The 18,187-nt window shown below is 36.4% G+C and overlaps 1 protein-coding gene across 9 annotated transcripts in view; it reads right to left on the bottom strand.

Moving 5' to 3' along the window:
• Positions 1–18,187, bottom strand: part of MBTD1 (mbt domain containing 1) — a 48,065-nt gene that overhangs the window by 15,979 nt on the left and 13,899 nt on the right. For 5 of the 9 annotated variants that reach the window (XM_070393400.1, XM_070393408.1, XM_070393399.1 and 2 more), the window contains 9 exons: positions 15,892–16,031; positions 14,491–14,605; positions 13,661–13,743; positions 5,024–5,141; positions 2,234–2,368; positions 1,882–1,970; positions 1,444–1,678; positions 788–843; positions 341–445 (listed from right to left, as the gene is read on the bottom strand). In XM_070393400.1, coding sequence (XP_070249501.1) covers positions 341–445; positions 788–843; positions 1,444–1,678; positions 1,882–1,970; positions 2,234–2,368; positions 5,024–5,141; positions 13,661–13,743; positions 14,491–14,605; positions 15,892–16,031 — 1,076 coding nt within the window. Of the gene's footprint in view, positions 1–340; positions 446–787; positions 844–1,443; positions 1,679–1,881; positions 1,971–2,233; positions 2,369–5,023; positions 5,142–7,739; positions 7,855–13,660; positions 13,744–14,490; positions 14,606–15,891; positions 16,032–18,187 lie in introns of those variants that run through there. The other 4 variants (XM_070393405.1, XM_070393402.1, XM_070393404.1 and 1 more) reach the window with 2 other exon arrangements.

Raw genomic sequence — 18,187 nt, 5'->3', positions numbered from 1 at the left:
ACACAGGAAACTGAAGATAAACTTGGCCTTGTTACAATTCTGTGTTGGACTAGTTTGGACCAAGAAGTAACTTAAATATTCTTCCTCTAATTTAGGATATACTTCAATAAATAAAGGCAGCGACTCAAGAGGACAATCTTAACAAGCTATACAAGAGGAGAACCTCTGATAAGAGAATTCAAAGTCACTTTAAATACTTGTAACGGTCTCGTCTCCCCAGTGAAGATACACACTCACACATTTTATGTCAAAAAGAATTCTATTAGGGGCCTCCTTCTCCTGTAACTTTAAAAACAGTTCTTATAACTGCATTCCTGTATTTTAAAATCCATTCTTGTACCTTTCTAATGGTTGCCACACATATTGTGGAAAGATTTAATGGATCTATAGCTTCCAATTTCATTCCTTCCTTGAACCATTCTCCACTCTGGTCCACTTCTTTTACCTAAAGAATTACAGGAAAGCACATCACTGTTACAAATATTATCATTTTAATAATGAAAGTGTTACCAATTTGAAAAGGTTTACCAGATGGAAATACCAAATGCCTTCTCCTACCTACCTAATATTTTAATGCAAACTTTCATTAGGGAACAGAGAGAATTCAGGCAAACAGACAGAATTTAAAAATAATTATAATCAATAGTTGTGACACCAATGAATTATAAGGTCTTAATCCTTTTAAGTGAACATATGTAATTGTGATTTCTATAATTTTAGGGAAAAAAACCCACAACCCTCTTTTAAACATAATTTACAAATGAGGGTTCTTATAAAAACTTCTTACCTTAGCAAATAAATGTGGTGGTGTATCAAAATGTCCATCCTGTTTCTTTGTAATATCTACAAGGAAAAGTTACATACTAATCTGTCAGCATTTGTGAGAAGACCAAAAACCACGTTTCTTTGAAGGTTTCAAACTCACAAGGTATATATACTCTAAAACATGGCAAAAACATATGCCTTCTACATTTATGATTAATAACCTTTAATAGTCTTTCTCTCTTCAGAGTACATGTGCCATTAAGTACACTCAGCCAATTAGAATGCTGATAATTCCCTAATGAGGGAATTATAACTTTAAGTGTATTTTAATGTGTTTAGTATTAAGTTTAACCACATGTAATTCTGCTCTTTTGATTAAAATTGAATGGAAAGAGAAAGGATAAAGATTTAGATCTTTCAAATGGGGTGGATAAGAAAAATGTAAGAAAACAAATGTAGTTGTGACCAGAAGTGCATTATTTTTTCATTGAGGACGAGTGGAAGAAGGAATTAGGACACAAATATTCTGTGTGAAGCTTCTCGATTACGGTAGAATAAGCTGCCCAGACAACCAGAATGCTATCTTTGACCTATGCTATTCTGTAGAGAAAAATAACCAAGTAGCAGACTTCAGCCTCAATGACATTGTCAATAGGAGTTCTCATGACAGGTGCTTACCAGATCTTTTGAATCGATGGCCTATGCTTCGAGACCAGCCAATATGATGGATTAGTGGGCTGTGCATATGGCACCAGAAGTCATCTGTTTTATCCTCACTGTCTTCATACACTAGTCTTAGTCGTCCTCCAATCACACTTTCCACCACTGCTACTCGTGTCCGACACAGATGTCTCTTGTCAACCACTTCCACTCTCATGCAAGGTTTGAAAGGGTACTGCATGCTTTCTGAAACCTTGAAACAAAAGCAGACAAAAACTCTTTGGGATTCATGACAGAAGTCTGCAAATTATTTTACTATTGCACTATTAAAAATAATGATATTTACTACAGCTCTGGCTCACTAAATTAAAACAATTCCTTAAAAACTTGAAAGTTACTCTTTTTTACAGAGCTCTCATTGGACACTTCAATCCTTTTCTAAGATTCCATCTTTACCTTTTGTGAGAAGTCGGGAGGAAGTGTTTTGGCACCAGTAAGTCGTTTCACTAGAAAAGCTTTCCAGTTCGTATACTTATGATGAATAGCTAAAACAAAAGAAATAACCAGTTACACCTTAGTGAAGAGTGAATTGCTGCATAAAGTATTTGTTTAAAAAAAAAGTAACAAATTTCCTTGCAATTTAGAATATTAAGATCCTGAAGAACAACAAAAATAGAGAAAACAAATGTGTCTTGCCAGCAATTAAGTTAATTGAAACCAAAAATATATTCTTAATTTCTGCATCATCTTAATGTTACTCTGAGTGAAAGTGCATTTATATTACAGTAAGGGCAGGTGAACTACTTACTTCTAGGAGGGACAAGAGGCTTCCCACTGGCTGCACACCAGCCAACCGGACGGATATCAGAGCTACATATATTGCACCAGAAGTCCAGAGCAGAGTCGTTTTCAAATCCTTCATATCTTAAAAGGGCGTTGTAACCTGAAACCAGCAAATTAATCACCACATAAGGAGAGAATAAGTGAAATAGAATAGGATCTAGCTGCTGGTGATGGTTGGAAAACGTCAGTGTGTATCTGCAACAGAAACACTTGCAGGGCTGAGAACAGATGGCTAGGCCCAGCCCTGAGATCTTGGTTTAGCAGATCTTGGGTCAGTCTGAGAATGTGCATTTCTAGCAAGTCCCCGGTGGTGCTGCTGCCCCTGGGCTATGGATCAGACTTTGAGAACCATTTGTACAGTACAACTAGTTTTACTGTTTGCAAAGCATGGCTTCCTCCTTAGAATATATTTCAATTTTACCCATGGTTTCTTACATTTTAAAACAGAAATTCACAATGAAAACAGGGTTGGGAAAGTTCTATTAGAATGTGTAGTTTTGAAATAAAAGAAAGAAGATTGTGTATGGTTAGTTAACAAAATCTTTTCAAGTCAGAGAAACACAGTTAAAATACATTTCAAAGAAATTATTTTACTCAGCTCAACTGGCGACCAATTATTCTTGGATAATTTGGATTTAGCTACTTCAAGAGTCTAAATTTTTCTGTCCTGTTTATTTGGAAATAAGACTTGAAAATGCTAAGTAAAGAAATTCAATAAACACAGATAAAGTCTGTGAAATCACTTAAAAAACTATATGTACTAAGCAAATAGGAAGATGTATTTTATAGAAATAACAAAGTATAAGATATAACCTATTTATGATTTAATAAAATCTTATATTGAAATAGATTAATGTTTAATTTAAGGTGTTTAGTAAAATAAATTTTTAATAATAAAAATTAAAGTTTTATTTCAGGCCGGGAGCTACATTTAGTCAGCCTTTGTATGTTAATATCTATGATAAAAATTTATAGCATTACACCTTTAGTTTTAAAATGCAGTAAGTCACAGAATAATTCATGAGTTTGTTGTTGCTGAGCTCTAGTTCATGATTAACACCAGGCTCACTTCTAAAACATCACTAAAGTGGCTTAGAATAAGATATATGAGGCAATTAGATAAAACAGAAATGTAAAATCAGAGACGGAAGGTAGAAATAATTCTCGGATATTAAATGCAACGGATTTAAACACCTAGGACAGAAACAATACATTGCTGCTTTAAATTATGGTGTAGAGGATAAGAGTAGCATTTAGAGAATGCTTACATAGCAGGGGAAGCATTTCAAGGAAAAGATAGGAAATGAACTGGGTTATACGCCAAGTACAAAACATGGGACATTCTTGTGAGAATAAGCAAAGGCACGGAGATGACAGAGAACGCACTGTGTGAGGGCGGAGGAAGATTAATCTCTTTAGAACAGGTGACTTATACTGGGAGCAACAAAAGATTTGGTCATTGGTATACGGTGCACCTCAAATGGCTGTAAATGCTGACGTCTTCACCCTTTAAGGACAAAGAAGCCAGAAAGGTCTTGAAGAAGAGCAACAAAAATAGAGAAATGCCTATTCATTTGTGCATTAAAGACATTTCATTTGGAAAAATGGAATTAAGATCATTTTTAGGTAAGTTAAGTCTATCGATGACTGGGGGAGAATTTCTGGATAGGACTAGAAAGAGCAGGATAAGACACCTCTTCCAGTAATCTAAGGGCAACTTTTCTTATTTGAGTGGCTGTCCCTCCCCTAAAGCACTACAGTGCCCTGTGACACCACCACTCACTGAGCACCTTGTCATAAACTTTTTCAACGTTTGGCAGATGTAAGCTCACAGAAAAAAACCAAGTCTTACACTTTTGCACATCACCTGCCTACAGTGTCTAACAGAGTAAATACCTAATGCATTTACTTCATGAGCAATAAGGTAATAAAGGATCAGGGTACACAAAAGTAGTGGACATGAAGAAAAAGGAAGAATTCAAGATACATGAAATTATCAATACTAGTTTACTTTTACTATTGTGACTCTTATCACTTTTTTTTTTAATACCTCTACTGTGTGTTACTTTGCAAAGTATTTTCCTATTCCAGGGGTTGGCAAACTCTACTATGGCTCACAGATCTGGTCTGATTTGTTGTTGTTTTTAAATATATTTTTAATGATTTTGAGAGAGAGAGGAAGGGAGAGGGACAGAGAGAAACCTCAAGGTGAAAGGAGAACATCAATTGGCTGCCTCCTGCACACCCCCCACCGGGGGATCGAGTCTACAACCTAGGCATGTGCCCTGACCTGGAGTCAAACCCACAACCTTTTGGTGCGCGGGATGATGCCCAACTAACTGAGCCACACTGGTCAGGGCTGGCCTGATGTGTTATAGTCTGCCATCTAAGAGTGGTTTTTACATTTTCAATGATTGAAAAAACAACAAAGAATAGTATTTCATAATAGGTGACATTTATATAAAACCCAAATTCAGTGGCTATAAAGTTTTACTGAAACACAGCCATGACTATTCATTTGTGTATTGCTATAGCTGTTTTCATGCTACAATGCTTGAGCTGAATAGTTGTGACAGATTGTTTTGCCCAAGAAGCTGAAAATACTTATGTCTGGCTTTTAACAGAAAAAGTTTGCCAACCCCTGCCCTAATACCATATTTATTTATTTGGCAACATTTGCAAAATTTACAAATATGTTTCCTTAAAAGTTACACACATAATCGGCATTTTCTAGAACAAGATGCGTGCTTTTCACCTGCTAATTTTACAATTCCAGCAATCCAGAAGACTTTGGTAGGTAGGCTGCAGTCTGTATTGGGAACTTCTACTCTCACATTTTCTGAGATATCACCCCAGCAGGTCCCCATAGGTGCCTGTCATATAAAAATTACTAAATTATCATCTTATTAACATAAAACCGAAAACATACCATTCAATATTAAGCATTACTATCAATAATAAAAATATTAAACTAAAAATGCCATTTAATTCATTCACTTTTCTTTACAAATATAATTGTTATTCCCCTTTTCACAGAATTCTATTTGTAAAAATCCAGTGACAAGGTCAAGCTCAAGATGAAGAGGATTCACATATATTAGAATAGATCCATGTTGACCAAAATTCAATACTGTCCTAATACAAAACTTGAGAAGCAATTTTTATAAAAACTGAATCACAACTTGAGGGACTTCACAGGATAAAGTTGACTTAAGAAACTCATTATTTTTAATATGCACTGAATAAATATACTTTAGTTTAATCTCTAATTTTAAAAGATCTCACCAAAGAGCAGAAAGAAAAAAATTCCCATCAGCAATGTGGTTTCCAATAACAAAGGAGAAACAAAACTTAAATATCTGTATTTTCAACTTAGTTAAATTCATAGACCAGAAATATAGCCTGATAAACAGACATGTGGCAAAAGCACTGGGTAAAGTTATTTAAAAGTGGGAGTTGAAGAGTTTTTGAAGATGCATACCATAGTAACTTGTTAAATAATTTGTTATTTCTAAATTTCTCATGCAGGAGTTACTGTAAACAAAAAGAAAACTTTCAATGTTAGAACCAGTAATCAGTAGCCTCCAGACTACTTTAACAAAAGGTTATTTTAACCTTTAACAAAAGGTTAAAATGAGGATTCAGAAAACCAACTAAACGACTATCATGAAGGGATTTTCCAAAATTCACATATGTTCCTAAATTACAATTTCCATTACATTTTAATCCTTATAACTTGAGGCCATTTACAATTATCTGGAGTGTATGCAATGGTAAATTAAATCAAATGAGTGAATTCAGGAATATAAATGCTGATAATACTAAACAGTCTCTATGGCCTTTGATATCAGCTCCAGAAAATATAATTCAGAACCTTGATCATGATTAGGTGAGATTATAAAAGACCTGATAATACGAGCAAATCAGGAAAAGACAAAATAGCTTCAAGGCTCAAAGATGAGTAAACACAAAGACATCTAGGAGTCACAGGATCTAGCCCAGAGGTCCTCAAACTTTTTAAACGGGGCCAGTTCACTGTCCCTTAGACATTCCACACATGCGCACTACGGGCCCGGGACGAGTCAGCTGCTAAGCAGGACAGGCAGCGGCGGCAAAAACACCCGGCGGGCCGGATAAATGTTTTCGGTGGGCCGCATGTGGCCCGCAGGCCGTAGTTTGAGGACCCCTGATCTAGCCAATTTGAACACTGGGCAATGTTGTCCATGCAAAGCCTTCCATACATTGGCAAATGCTAACCCAACAGGAGGATTAGCCTAAAACAGTACTCGAACCCTATCCTCTGAATACTTTACATGGAACTTCTGAAGGAGAGGAAGAAAATGTCAAATAATACCGAGCTAGGATAAGTCTGGCACCAAACACAGAATCAATTTATGGCTATTGCTTGAAGTAGCAAACAAACTTGAAGACAGTGGCCTATCTCAACTATGTGTGATTCTGGAAGGGTACATGTAACTACCTCCCTGCGCTGTGCAAAAAAAAAAAGTAATACCTCTGTCATGATGACCTCTTCCTGCTTTTTTAAAAAACGGAAATACTGGACTCTTCGGGTTCTGCTATCTCCCCCTGTATCACTCTAGACTGTAGGGCCATCCCTATTGCCAGCAGATATGACCAGAAAAGGAGAGGCTGGGAGGAAGATAGTAACACAGATTAAGCTAAGATAAATTAACACAAAGACCATCTATTCAATTCTGTGAGGACGGACCAATTAGAGTCAACAGATGTAGTTAAATGTATGTATTGAATTAAGGTAGGGTATTTATTCATCCCTCTGTGTTTGGCTGCCAAATCTTATGGAATGGGTTTATTTTTCATTGAGAAGAAAGAGGCATGGTATTGCTGAGTAGCTGGAGTTTATGTTGGCACATTGCTAAGTACATTTGGCAGACAGGACTCCTTTTTGAACTAGATATGACAATGTCATACTGATTTTTTTTAAAAAAGCCTTAACAATTATTTGGAGAAAATAACTTTTAGTCACATTAAAGAAAACAAAGTATCAATATGCTCACTTAAAAAATTAAGTTCATGTTGACTTTAGCAGGGGATATTATGTTCTGGTCCCTACAGTCTGGATTGGTATAGGAGAAAGTAGCAGAAAGTGACATTTGTTCTTGCCTGTAAGTTTGTGGTTCTGCTAGGCCCTCTTAAACCAATCCATATGGTTTACTCTGAGAAAAAAAAGTAGAAAAAAACAACAAAAAAGAGCACAACAGTCACTGAATAGTATGTGCTCGATGTGTTGAAATAAGGTAATTTTATAGATAATGCCCTTTTGTTTAAAATGAATATTCTTAAGTGTGGAAGACTAAATGACCCAGGGCTTGACAGCCATCTTCATCCAAGTCATCTGTCTTCTCTTGCTGGCAGGAGGGATACCTCTGAAAGTCTGGATTGGCATAGCATGAACTAGCAGAACCATAATTTACAGGTAACAACAAATTTACCTTCCAGACTCAGGGCGAGAGGTCCACCTCAGGCTCCTCCCAAACCAGGAAGATCTGCTTCACCACTTCCTGCTCCAGGCCGCTCGTGAGGCTATCTGGGAGCGACTGTCCTTCCCTGCAAGGTAAGCTATCATCAGGTCCTGCGGACACGGCCACGTCCAAATGCTGAGGGCTCCCCAGCACAAATGCATAACCTCCACCTGACTGTCTGCAAGGAAGTAATTCGATGGGAAGCCTTATTTTCTGCACTTCAAGACCGCTCCCAGACAGTCCAGCAGCCCGGGTGGCTGGCATTTAGACTCTCAGAGGGCTGATTCACGGCAGAAATACAGATTTCCTTCCATAGAGCTGCCAACCTATAATTTTTTTTTAATCCTCACCTGAGGATATTTTTTCCATTGATCTCTAGAGAGAGTGGGAGAGAAAGAGAGAGACAGAAAGAGAGAGAGGGAGAAACATCGACGTGAAGAGACACATCAATTGGTTGCCTACTACACTCGCCCCTGCACTCGCTTCTACCAGGGCTGGGGAACCTGCGATCGAGGTTCCTGTCCTGGACTAGGTATCGAACCTGCAACCATTCAGTCTTGGGACAGACGCTCCAACCACTGAGAACACTGGCCAGGGCCAACTTGTAACTTTTGCTAATCACACACAATCTTCAATATTAATAGAATTTAAGTGGGCAGAGGTTAGACTTGAAATTGCATATAGGTGATAAAAAAAATCAACCCCAATGATGATATGGCAAATGCAGAAAAAGCCATCATTAGAATATTTTAAGACTAATAGGCATATGATTACTAAAGTGCATCAAGTAGAAAAAGATGAAATATTTGGCTAAAAAAAGGAAGAAAACACTATAGGAAATTAACTAGAAAGAAATTAGAGCTCCTAAATACTACTTGCTAGAATTAACAGGAAGCAGAAACAGAAAAAAAAAATCACTCCCATTCACCTTTGATACTAGAATCTATTTTTTGGGGTGGTGGCAGCTGGGAGATGGGAATTGCAAGGCAAGTACAAAAGGAAAATGGGATGTTTGGGGTGAAAGGATTACAAACGAGAGAATGCCATGTGCACATAAAAAGAGAAAGCAGTGGTTACCAGTTTGAATGACATAAAACAGTACATAACTAAAAAAAAAAACACATTAAACCAATATTATTTAAGAAAATAATCTAGGGGGTGGGGGCAATAGGGGGATAAGGACACATATGTAATACCTTAATCAATAAAGAAAAAAATTAAAAAAAAGAAAATAATCTAGATTACTTAGGATTTCTTTAAAACTGGTGATTTTTATTGTATTACAGTTCACTGCTTTCCTGGAAAGAATCATTTGTGGCAAGACAATAGCTAACTCAGATGGGGCGCTACTAAGTGCCAGAAATTTAAGTTTTATTTCCATTAGAAAGAAATTCTGCCATCTAGGATGACATAGTGAAGAGTCTAACATAGTTAAAATGAATGCGAAGTCATATTTATTTTCAACTTTCAATGAGTAAGTGCCTATGTGTGGTCAAGGTTAGGGAAAAATATTTTTTTAATTGAAAGAGATTATTTTAATAAGCACATATCTGAGAAACAGATAAGTATTACTGTAAACTACTGTTACTGTACATATACATACAAAAGGGCTTTTCTTTTATTCTTAAAATTTAAAAATATAATTGTGATACATGCTGCAAAGAAAGGATTAGAAAATATCAAGAAAGATATCAGCTACTATTTGTGGAGGCAGGATGAAAAAGTGTAGTAAACTCAGCTTTAAAGTTATGGCACACATGTAAAAAGAACTTTTTAAAAAAAAATAGAAAACTAAAACTATTTTCAAGGTGGAAAAAAAGGAGGCTGTTAGCATTTCTGGCTTTAGTGATCACAATGACAAGACACTAGAGTATATAGTCCAGGGACCAAACAAAAGAAATATGAAACCTGCAAACACATAACTGAAGGAGGATGATTTTAGCTTTTGTGTGGCTCATGTACATTTGATATTGATGCATTTTGCCCCCTGCTATAATACCTAGGGAATGTTTTACTTGATTTTATAAGGCAAATCATGGGAAATAGGAGCATTTCAACTTAAAAGACTACAGTCTTTATGGCAACAATGCTCTAACCAACCGAATTACTGGGGCAGGGCTGAACTAGATGATTTTAAAGATGACTCACAGTTTTGTGCCATATGACTTAGAATGAAAAATGATATTGTCTAACTCAGTGGTTTCCAACCTAAGGGACTGCCAAGGAAGGGGGAGCCAAGGGCCAAGGCTCTAGCCATTCCATCCCACCTTTTTTTTTTAATTTCTTTATTGGTTAAGGTATTACAAATGTGTCCTCATCCCCCCATTAACCCCCAACCTCCCCCCAACCCCCACTCATGTTCTCATCCCCCTGTTGTCCATGTCCATTGGTTTGGCTTATATGCATGCATACAAGTCCTTCGGTTGATCTCTTCCCCTTACCCCCACCCTCCCCTACTTTCCCCTCTGGGGATTGATAGTCTGATCGCTGTTTCCACTTCTTTTTTAAAAATTAATTAACTTATTTTTAATTTTTTTCTTTATTGATTAAGGTATTACATGTGTCCTTATTCCTTCTATTTTTTTATTGTCTAAAGTTTTACATATGTCTCCTTTTTCCCCAATTGACCCTCACACGTCTTTCAGACAATCAGAACAGCTTCCTCTTATCCTAGCTATGTTTATTAGGGAAAAGGGGAATGCTGATGCTTAAAAAAAAAAAAAAGAAGTCTGAAAACTACCACTTAGATAAAATAAAAGATACACCAGAAATGTGGCAACCGCCCTAACCGGTTTGGCTCAGTGGATAGAGCGTCAGCCTGCGGACTCAAGGGTCTCAGGTTTGATTCCGGTCAAGGGCATGTACCTTGGTTGCGGGCACATCCCCAGTAGGGAGTGTGCAAGAGGCAGCTGATCAATGTTTCTCTCTCATCGATGTTTCCAACTCTCTATTCCTCTCTGTGAAAAATCAATAAAATATATTTTAAAAAAAGAAAAAAAAAAAAGAAATGTGGCAACCATAATATACAGATTTCTAAGTAGATACATTTAATGACAACTGAGCTTCATTTCCATTGCTAAATTATAAAAAACATCACATGCTGTTGTAATTGAGTATAAACCACTATGCATAAACACTGCAGTTATCACACCCCACCCCCAAATTCCTGGTTCAATCAGAACAACTCTGCTTCCATGTCACACACTGGATGTTGTTGTTTTTTAAGTATGTTTTTATTGATTTCTTTTTAGAGAGATGGAGAGAAAGAAACATCAATGAGGAGAGAGAATCATTGATCGGCTGCCTCCTGCACACTCCCTAGTGGGGATCAAGCCTGCAACCCAGGCATGTGCCCTTGACTGGAATCGAACCTGGGACCCTTCAGCCCATAGGCTGACGTTCTAGCCACTGAGCCAAACCAGCTAGGGCCACATTGGATTTTTTAAAAGTTATGTTTGAATAAAGAATCCCCTAGCAGGGAAAGGCTCCCAACCTGTGCTCACGTTGAAGACAAGGCGTATATAGAGTCTGGAGGAAGCACGCCCTACTGATGAACCAGTGTTAGGCAGATCTCGTGTTTCCAACTGATGCCGACAGTAGGTTTTCTAAAGCCAAAGCTAGTAACCCTCCCTGGAGACCTAAAAACCTATCTCAGGGGGAGAACCATGAAGAGTCAACTCTAAACAACAAAATCAAGTGTAGCATGAGGTGTGATCTAAACCAAATGGTTTCAGATGAAGATGCTGGTTAAGCCACAAAGCAAACTCATTAGTACTTATACTTAGAAATTACCAATCCAAGTTTTTTCCTATTTGATAAGGAGAAGGCAGTAAAGAAAGATGAGTGGAGCAGAAAGGCACTCGGTAACAGATTCCTCGCCTCTGCGTGCAAAAGAGGAGTCTCCACTGTATTATTATTATTTTAAAGTTGATTTTAGAAAAAAGGAAAAAAATGATTTTAGAGAGAGGGAGGGTAAGGGGGGAAACTGAGATAGAGATAGACAGATAACAGAGAAACACTGATCGGTTGCCTCCCTAAGTGCCCCAACCGGGGACTGAACCTGCAACCTGGATATGTGCCCTGACCAGGAATCGAACCCACCACATTCTGGTGTATGCTCCAACCAACTGAGCCACACCTGCCAGGGCCACAGCATTCATTATTGATAACACGATTAAAGCTAGATGCTCTATTTATATAACTAGAGGCCCGGTGCATGGTGGGGTCTGGCTGGCCCGCCCTGGGCTGGGAAGGGCCGGGGGGGTGGGGAGGGAGAGACACAGGAGGTTGGTGGACCGGCCCCGCCCCTGGTTGAACTCTGGTCGAATGGACAATTTGCATATTACCCTTTTATTATATAGGATAATACTTTAATCTTAATAAAGCAAAGTTGAAAAGAAAATCAATTTCATTATTATAATTGAGATTTTTCTTGCAAAGAATTTTAATATAGTTTTATTATTCAAAGATATGGATGTGAAATAAAACATGAAATTGGGACTTTGATATGCTATTTAAAAAATATTCTTGACTACTTACATAAAATAGCTAGACATGGCTTATGATATTGAAACATAAAAACCAATATTAAAATAAAGATAGTAAAGAATAAAGGCTATTCAGGAGACAACAGACAAGTGTTCCAGGAATCTGGGATGAAAGACTTATTACAACTGAAAGCAAACTAATTCTGAGCTTCTTAGTACCAGAAGGAACTATCCCAAGAGACAGTTAAAGATTTGTTTAGCAATTCTCTTTAAAGCTGCTGTTGCCATGTATTTAATAGCGCTCACAAATGTGACACCACTATCAACATTACAGCAAAATAAATCACCCAAGTTCCACTGTGATAAGTATCTAAGATTCCACTTAAGTTGGTTCAGATAGTTACTGTGCCACCAGGACTAAGGGCTTAACACTTGTACTTTCAAGAAAGAAAACCAGCAAATGAATGAACTTGCTTTAATTTACATTTCTACCACTAAATTAATATGCTTGGCCTTGATCAAGATCTTGTATTAGCCATGAATGAATGAAAATTCATTTGGATTTCCACAGCAAGAGCTCAAACTCAGTTTTGTTTACATGCTATTATTTAAAAGTATAGCCCTAACTTAATAAAATGTTAAGTGTCAACAAAATTTCATTCATTATTTTTCTAAATTCTCTTTTTTATACATGGTCAGTAGCAGAGAGAACCTTTATATATAAATTGAACTTGTAGTCAGGTTACAAAAGCATTGTAGAAAAAAAAATGCAGATAGTTTATCACAGGCTCTTGAATCAAAAAGAAATAGAATCAAAAGGAAAGAACTTATCATCAGATACATTTAAACATAACTGAATAATTTCTGATGCTTTGTAACAATCTAATTGCTAAAAAAAAATCTAGGAATGGGTTATGCATGATATATATACCACATATTTCAGCCCACAATACTGTATTACTAATAGTTCCTTCTGTGCTTTGGTGCTTTTACATTTGGAGACAAAAATAAAACTGGAAGACAGACCCTTTCTTTTCTGAATTATCAGGTCAGATCACAAAGATTTAGGTAACATACACGATAGATGATTTCTATTGTTGAATCACATGACATTGCCACTGTATAACTATTTTTTATACAAAACCAGCATCTTAATATAAAAATTGGATGAGATTAGTATTTTTCCTTGTTTAAAATAATTTCAGATTGCAATTTCTTTATCAAAAGCTTTTACTTATAAAACTTATAGAAGTTATTTTTTAGCTATTGATAGGTATAATAAAAAACATTTCCATTACAAGGTATAAAATAAAGATCTAAGGATAAGATGCGTAGGTGTTATTGTACCTCCAGATTTAGCAATAAATAAGCGTTTCAATTTGAGGTGAGAAATTCCATACTCACATGTTTAAAGCAGGTAACTGGAGCTGCTATAAAGCTATTGCTATTGATGTAGTTACCCCAGCTGAAACCTTCCATGGAGACTACTGTTGAAATAAAAAGAAATTTAGATATATTTCAATTCTCAAATCTTTTATCTTTAAAAAGGCTATTATTTTAAAATGTGAAATGATATAAAATTAACTTAGCACCTTTAAAGTTGTGTTTTTATGTAAAGATTAAAGAACTTCTCTAGATGAACATGAATTTTGGCATCAGTCACATTTGCAAACAAATAGCAGTTAAACTCTTTTACATACAACAAATACTTAAGAGCTCTCCAGTTATGAGAAGCAAAGAACAGCTGAGCAGGTGTTCATAACTAACATGGCTATGGCTACTTTTGTTTTTATTCCCACACAGTTCTTACGTGAACCTCAGGGCTAAGTCTATCCAGTATCTACCACCTAAAAGTAGGGCTTTCATTACTTTACTCCTTATTTACTTCCCGGCCAGAGAATATCCCATTAGGATGGTCCTTTCCTCTTTTGACTCGCTTCTACCCCCTGAAGCCTGCTGAATGTCCTATTTCTTTGCCAATTACCTTCACAACGCTCCCTACCACCCAAAGCACTGACAAACAGTACATAAAAAATACCAAACCAGATAAAAACCATTAATATAAAGGACGCTGTCACAAGTATGGGATAAAACCGTCATCAGGAAGCCTAGTGTCATGTGCTAACAGGGCATAGAAATAGCTTAGTTTACTAGAAACCAAATTAGAATGTCACTAATTAAAACTAGATGAATCTATCAAATTATTTCACCTCTATTACATTCACTCACATTACCTGCTTTAGTCTTTGCTTGATTTTGCAAGGTAGCTTGATACTGAGCATATGCGGCTAGTTTAGCAACTAAAGGTTGTTTCTGAAGAACTTTTGCTTTCTTTGTTGGAGGCTTACCCTAAAACAAGAAGAGTTAAGTAAATAGGATTCTTTTCACCTCCCCCCCATCAAAAACTAATTTGATTGCATACTACTCATTCTGCTTAAGTAAACATCGAGGGTTTAGAAAATTATTAAAGCAGAAGGAACATACAAGGAATTTTAACATGAGAAATGTATTCTTGAGTTCTGGCACAATGTAGATATCTAATATGGGTAGCAGAGCTGGCATAGACAAAAATAGCAATATGCAAATTAATATGTTAATAAAAAATTACATCCCATAAGATGTTAAAATATAGGCTGTGGTGGATACTTGATTCTTTCTTTTACTAGATAAAACCAGTGGTTATTCACTCATGCAGGTTGCCAAGCATTGCTATTTATATGGTAAGAAAAGATAATTTAACGTTTAAAGAGTAAGTGACTGAGGTTTATACCTTTAGCGCTAACGCAAAAGATCAATGACAAAATGATCATGGGCCAAATTCACAGTGTGACAAACTGCCATCCATTTGGGTACAGACCAATGCTCAGGATCTTTAGGCACTGTCTTTCTGAAATATAGAAATACATCTAAGTGATGTATTTCCTTAATTTGGGGGACTTAAATAATCCTTTCAGTGCTATGTAATGATCACAGTAATAAATTAAAGGAGAATAAGAAAAATGTGATCACAAAAATAAAATATATTACAAAAATCAGATATGCAATGCCTTTAAAACACTGTTTATATACTACAATAGTAAATCTTAGACAAATGGTCAACTCTCCAGTTATTCTGTAGGTATTGATATACAGAGAAATATGATTTTCCTTCTATATCATGAATGTTTTCAAAAAGGTTAGTTGGATTAACCAAATACATTTGGGCAAGGTATCAAATGGGTTGTTATCAAAAGTACAAAGCAAAAATGATGGGAAAATAAAACCAAAGGGAAATCATATCCCCTCAAATGCTGAAAGATTCTACCTTAATGTTAACTCAAAAGAAAACAAGAGGGAAAATGGCTTCGATTTCTGCATATAGAAAGGTATTTATTATATTTATAATTATTTAGAAAAAGGGTTTTTTTAAACCACTTATACAATTCAGTTTATTCTGGATAATATGCCTTGTCTATTTATATTAGTTGTCAATTCTACAGGTGGAACAAACATGGGAGCTATTTCCTAAAAATGTGGGGTGTAAAATGATAACTGACCAATGGGGCAGAGTGGAGTGCGGTGGATCACATCAAATGACAGATAAACAGTGAAAGCCATAGAAATAACAGATATAAAGAATAAGAAGGTTTCTGTACCGTTACCTGAAGTCTGGCCAAAATGCTTGCCTTCTTGGAATTAGACGAATAACTTCTTGAACACGAAACACTGCAGAAACGCTTTGTTTTGGAGTAAAAAGCATCTCGCACACCAACCATCCCACACATTTCACAGGTAGCTAATAGACAAAATAAAAAGACTGGTGTCATGATCATATAATAAAATCAATTTTAATATAACAGTTTAATAATTTCTCCAATTACCTAAAAGTTTTAATTTAAAAATTTTCCTTCTCAAGGATAGAAAATTTCGTCTATCTGTTGCTATACAAATGGTAGAAAAGCCTAGACAAAAGTTAAGAGAAAAGATTGGTAAGATGCCATAGCTAGGAGTACTGAAGGTCTGACAGGCTCTAAAAAGGGTCCAAAGACACAAACAAATATAAGTCAGATTCAACTAACATTTCCTTAGTGCTCACCAGGTGCCAGGCATTTTCATCTACATTATGAGCTGCAGTGCTTGAAAGGATTAGAAACAAAAGATGAAAGGTGTAACACAACTGAGGAATAATACAACGTCTCGTGTAAGCCTTTAAAATATTGCAGAGATTGATACCTAAAAAACCAATTCCTGGAAAAACGCAAAGGGCAAAAGAACGAATCTCTCCAGATATGTTCAGGGACAAGACAAAGGGATAGGGCCCGAGCTTGAGGTATATGCTCTATTATTACTAAAAAGGGCAACAAAACTCTACTATTGTGCATCTTTTGTAAATTAGCTTAACGGACAATAATGTGAAAGGCAGAACAGAAAGAAGAAGGGTCACAAGAACTGAAGTTCAAAAAAGATAAACAGGAATATACCTAGGAGTGGAACTGCTCAGTTATATGGTTGTACTTTTCAATTTTTAATTTTTTTTTTGGAGAATTTGTCATACTGTGTTTCTTTTTTTCCTTTTACAAGTTTATTTTTAATTGATTTTAGAGAAAGAAGGAGAGGGAGACAAAGGGAGAGGGAAGACAGGGAGGGATGGACGAGGAGAGAAAAGAAGAGGGAGAGGGCGAGAGAGAAACATTGATCAGTTGCCTCCTGTAAGCACCCTGACTGGGGATTGAACCCACAACCTAGGCATGTGCCTGACCTAGAATTGAACCCATAACCTTTTAGGTGTAAGGACCGACACTCCAACCAACTGAGCCTTTAGGCCAGGGCACAAGATGGCTGAATTTAGTATGTAAAAGGTTACTGAAGAGCTTCAAAGTCTTATACCTTGGTTTAAAAAAAAGATCAACCACAAAAGCACATGACTGGTTTAATTGGTTTATTTCATGTGGTACAGATCAAAGGGTTTTAGTTATTTGTAAATTCAGTATTAGTTTAAAAAAATGTTAAAGCAATTTTGTTGGCATGAATGGAAACATACTGTCCTGAAAAGAAGGGAGAGAAAAGACTGAACCCCCTTCTGCCCTAATCACACCGTGTGACCAACCATTTGCCTGAGGTATTTTCCAGGATGTGGATCTTTCAATCCTAAATCCAGGGCAGTCTTGGACAAATTGTTACCCTATTACTGTATAATCTAAAGTATCCCCAGAAACAAGTAAGCAGGATACTGAAGAATTAAATCCCTGTGCTACTATGAGAAATGGCTAGGGCAACTAGGGTTACTTAGTGTGCCCGAGACATGCTAGAACTACGTCACCGTACAAAAATTAGAATTATCTGTGTACCTTTAAAAAGCAACATTAAGCCTGGCTGGTGTTGCTCAGTGGTTGAGTGTCGAACCATAAACTAGGAGGTCACAGATCGATTCTTATCAGGGCATATGCCTGAGTTCTGGGCTTGATCCCCAGTAGGGGGTGTGCAGGAGACAGCTGATCAATGATTCTCTCTCTCTCTCTCCCTCTCTGAAATCAATTAAGAAAAATAGAAAAAAAAATAAAAAGCAACATTAAGACCAAAAGACAGAAGTTAGAGCATAGATACTTTTGGTTTAATATAAAGAATATTCACTAGCTACCCAATCACTGGAAGTATTAAAACAGAAAACTTACAAGAAATTGTCATAGAGGAAAAGTCTCTTTCAAATCTATACGTATTATCCTACACACTTTCAATCACATAAGATTTCATTATCTAATCTTAAAATTTAAGTCCACATTAAGTTTCTCAACAGCCTTCTCTTTTCATTTTGTTTTACTTGCTTTCCACTGGAAGGTGGTTGGTAGACAAAATAAAGAGATCAAGCACAAACCCAAAGATCTACTCTAGAACTATAAGTTTCTTCAAACTGCCCTTTAAAAATTCTAAGGGAGGGAAATGACAGAAGATATG

The sequence above is a fragment of the Myotis yumanensis genome, unplaced genomic scaffold, assembly GCF_028538775.1.
Source record: "Myotis yumanensis isolate MYYU_CA2020_CCGP unplaced genomic scaffold, mMyoYum1.0.hap1 SCAF_16, whole genome shotgun sequence".
In the NCBI taxonomy this organism is placed as follows: Eukaryota; Metazoa; Chordata; class Mammalia; order Chiroptera; family Vespertilionidae; genus Myotis; species Myotis yumanensis.
The sequence above is the reverse complement of the archived record's forward strand: the minus strand, read 5'-3'. Positions and strand labels throughout refer to the sequence as shown.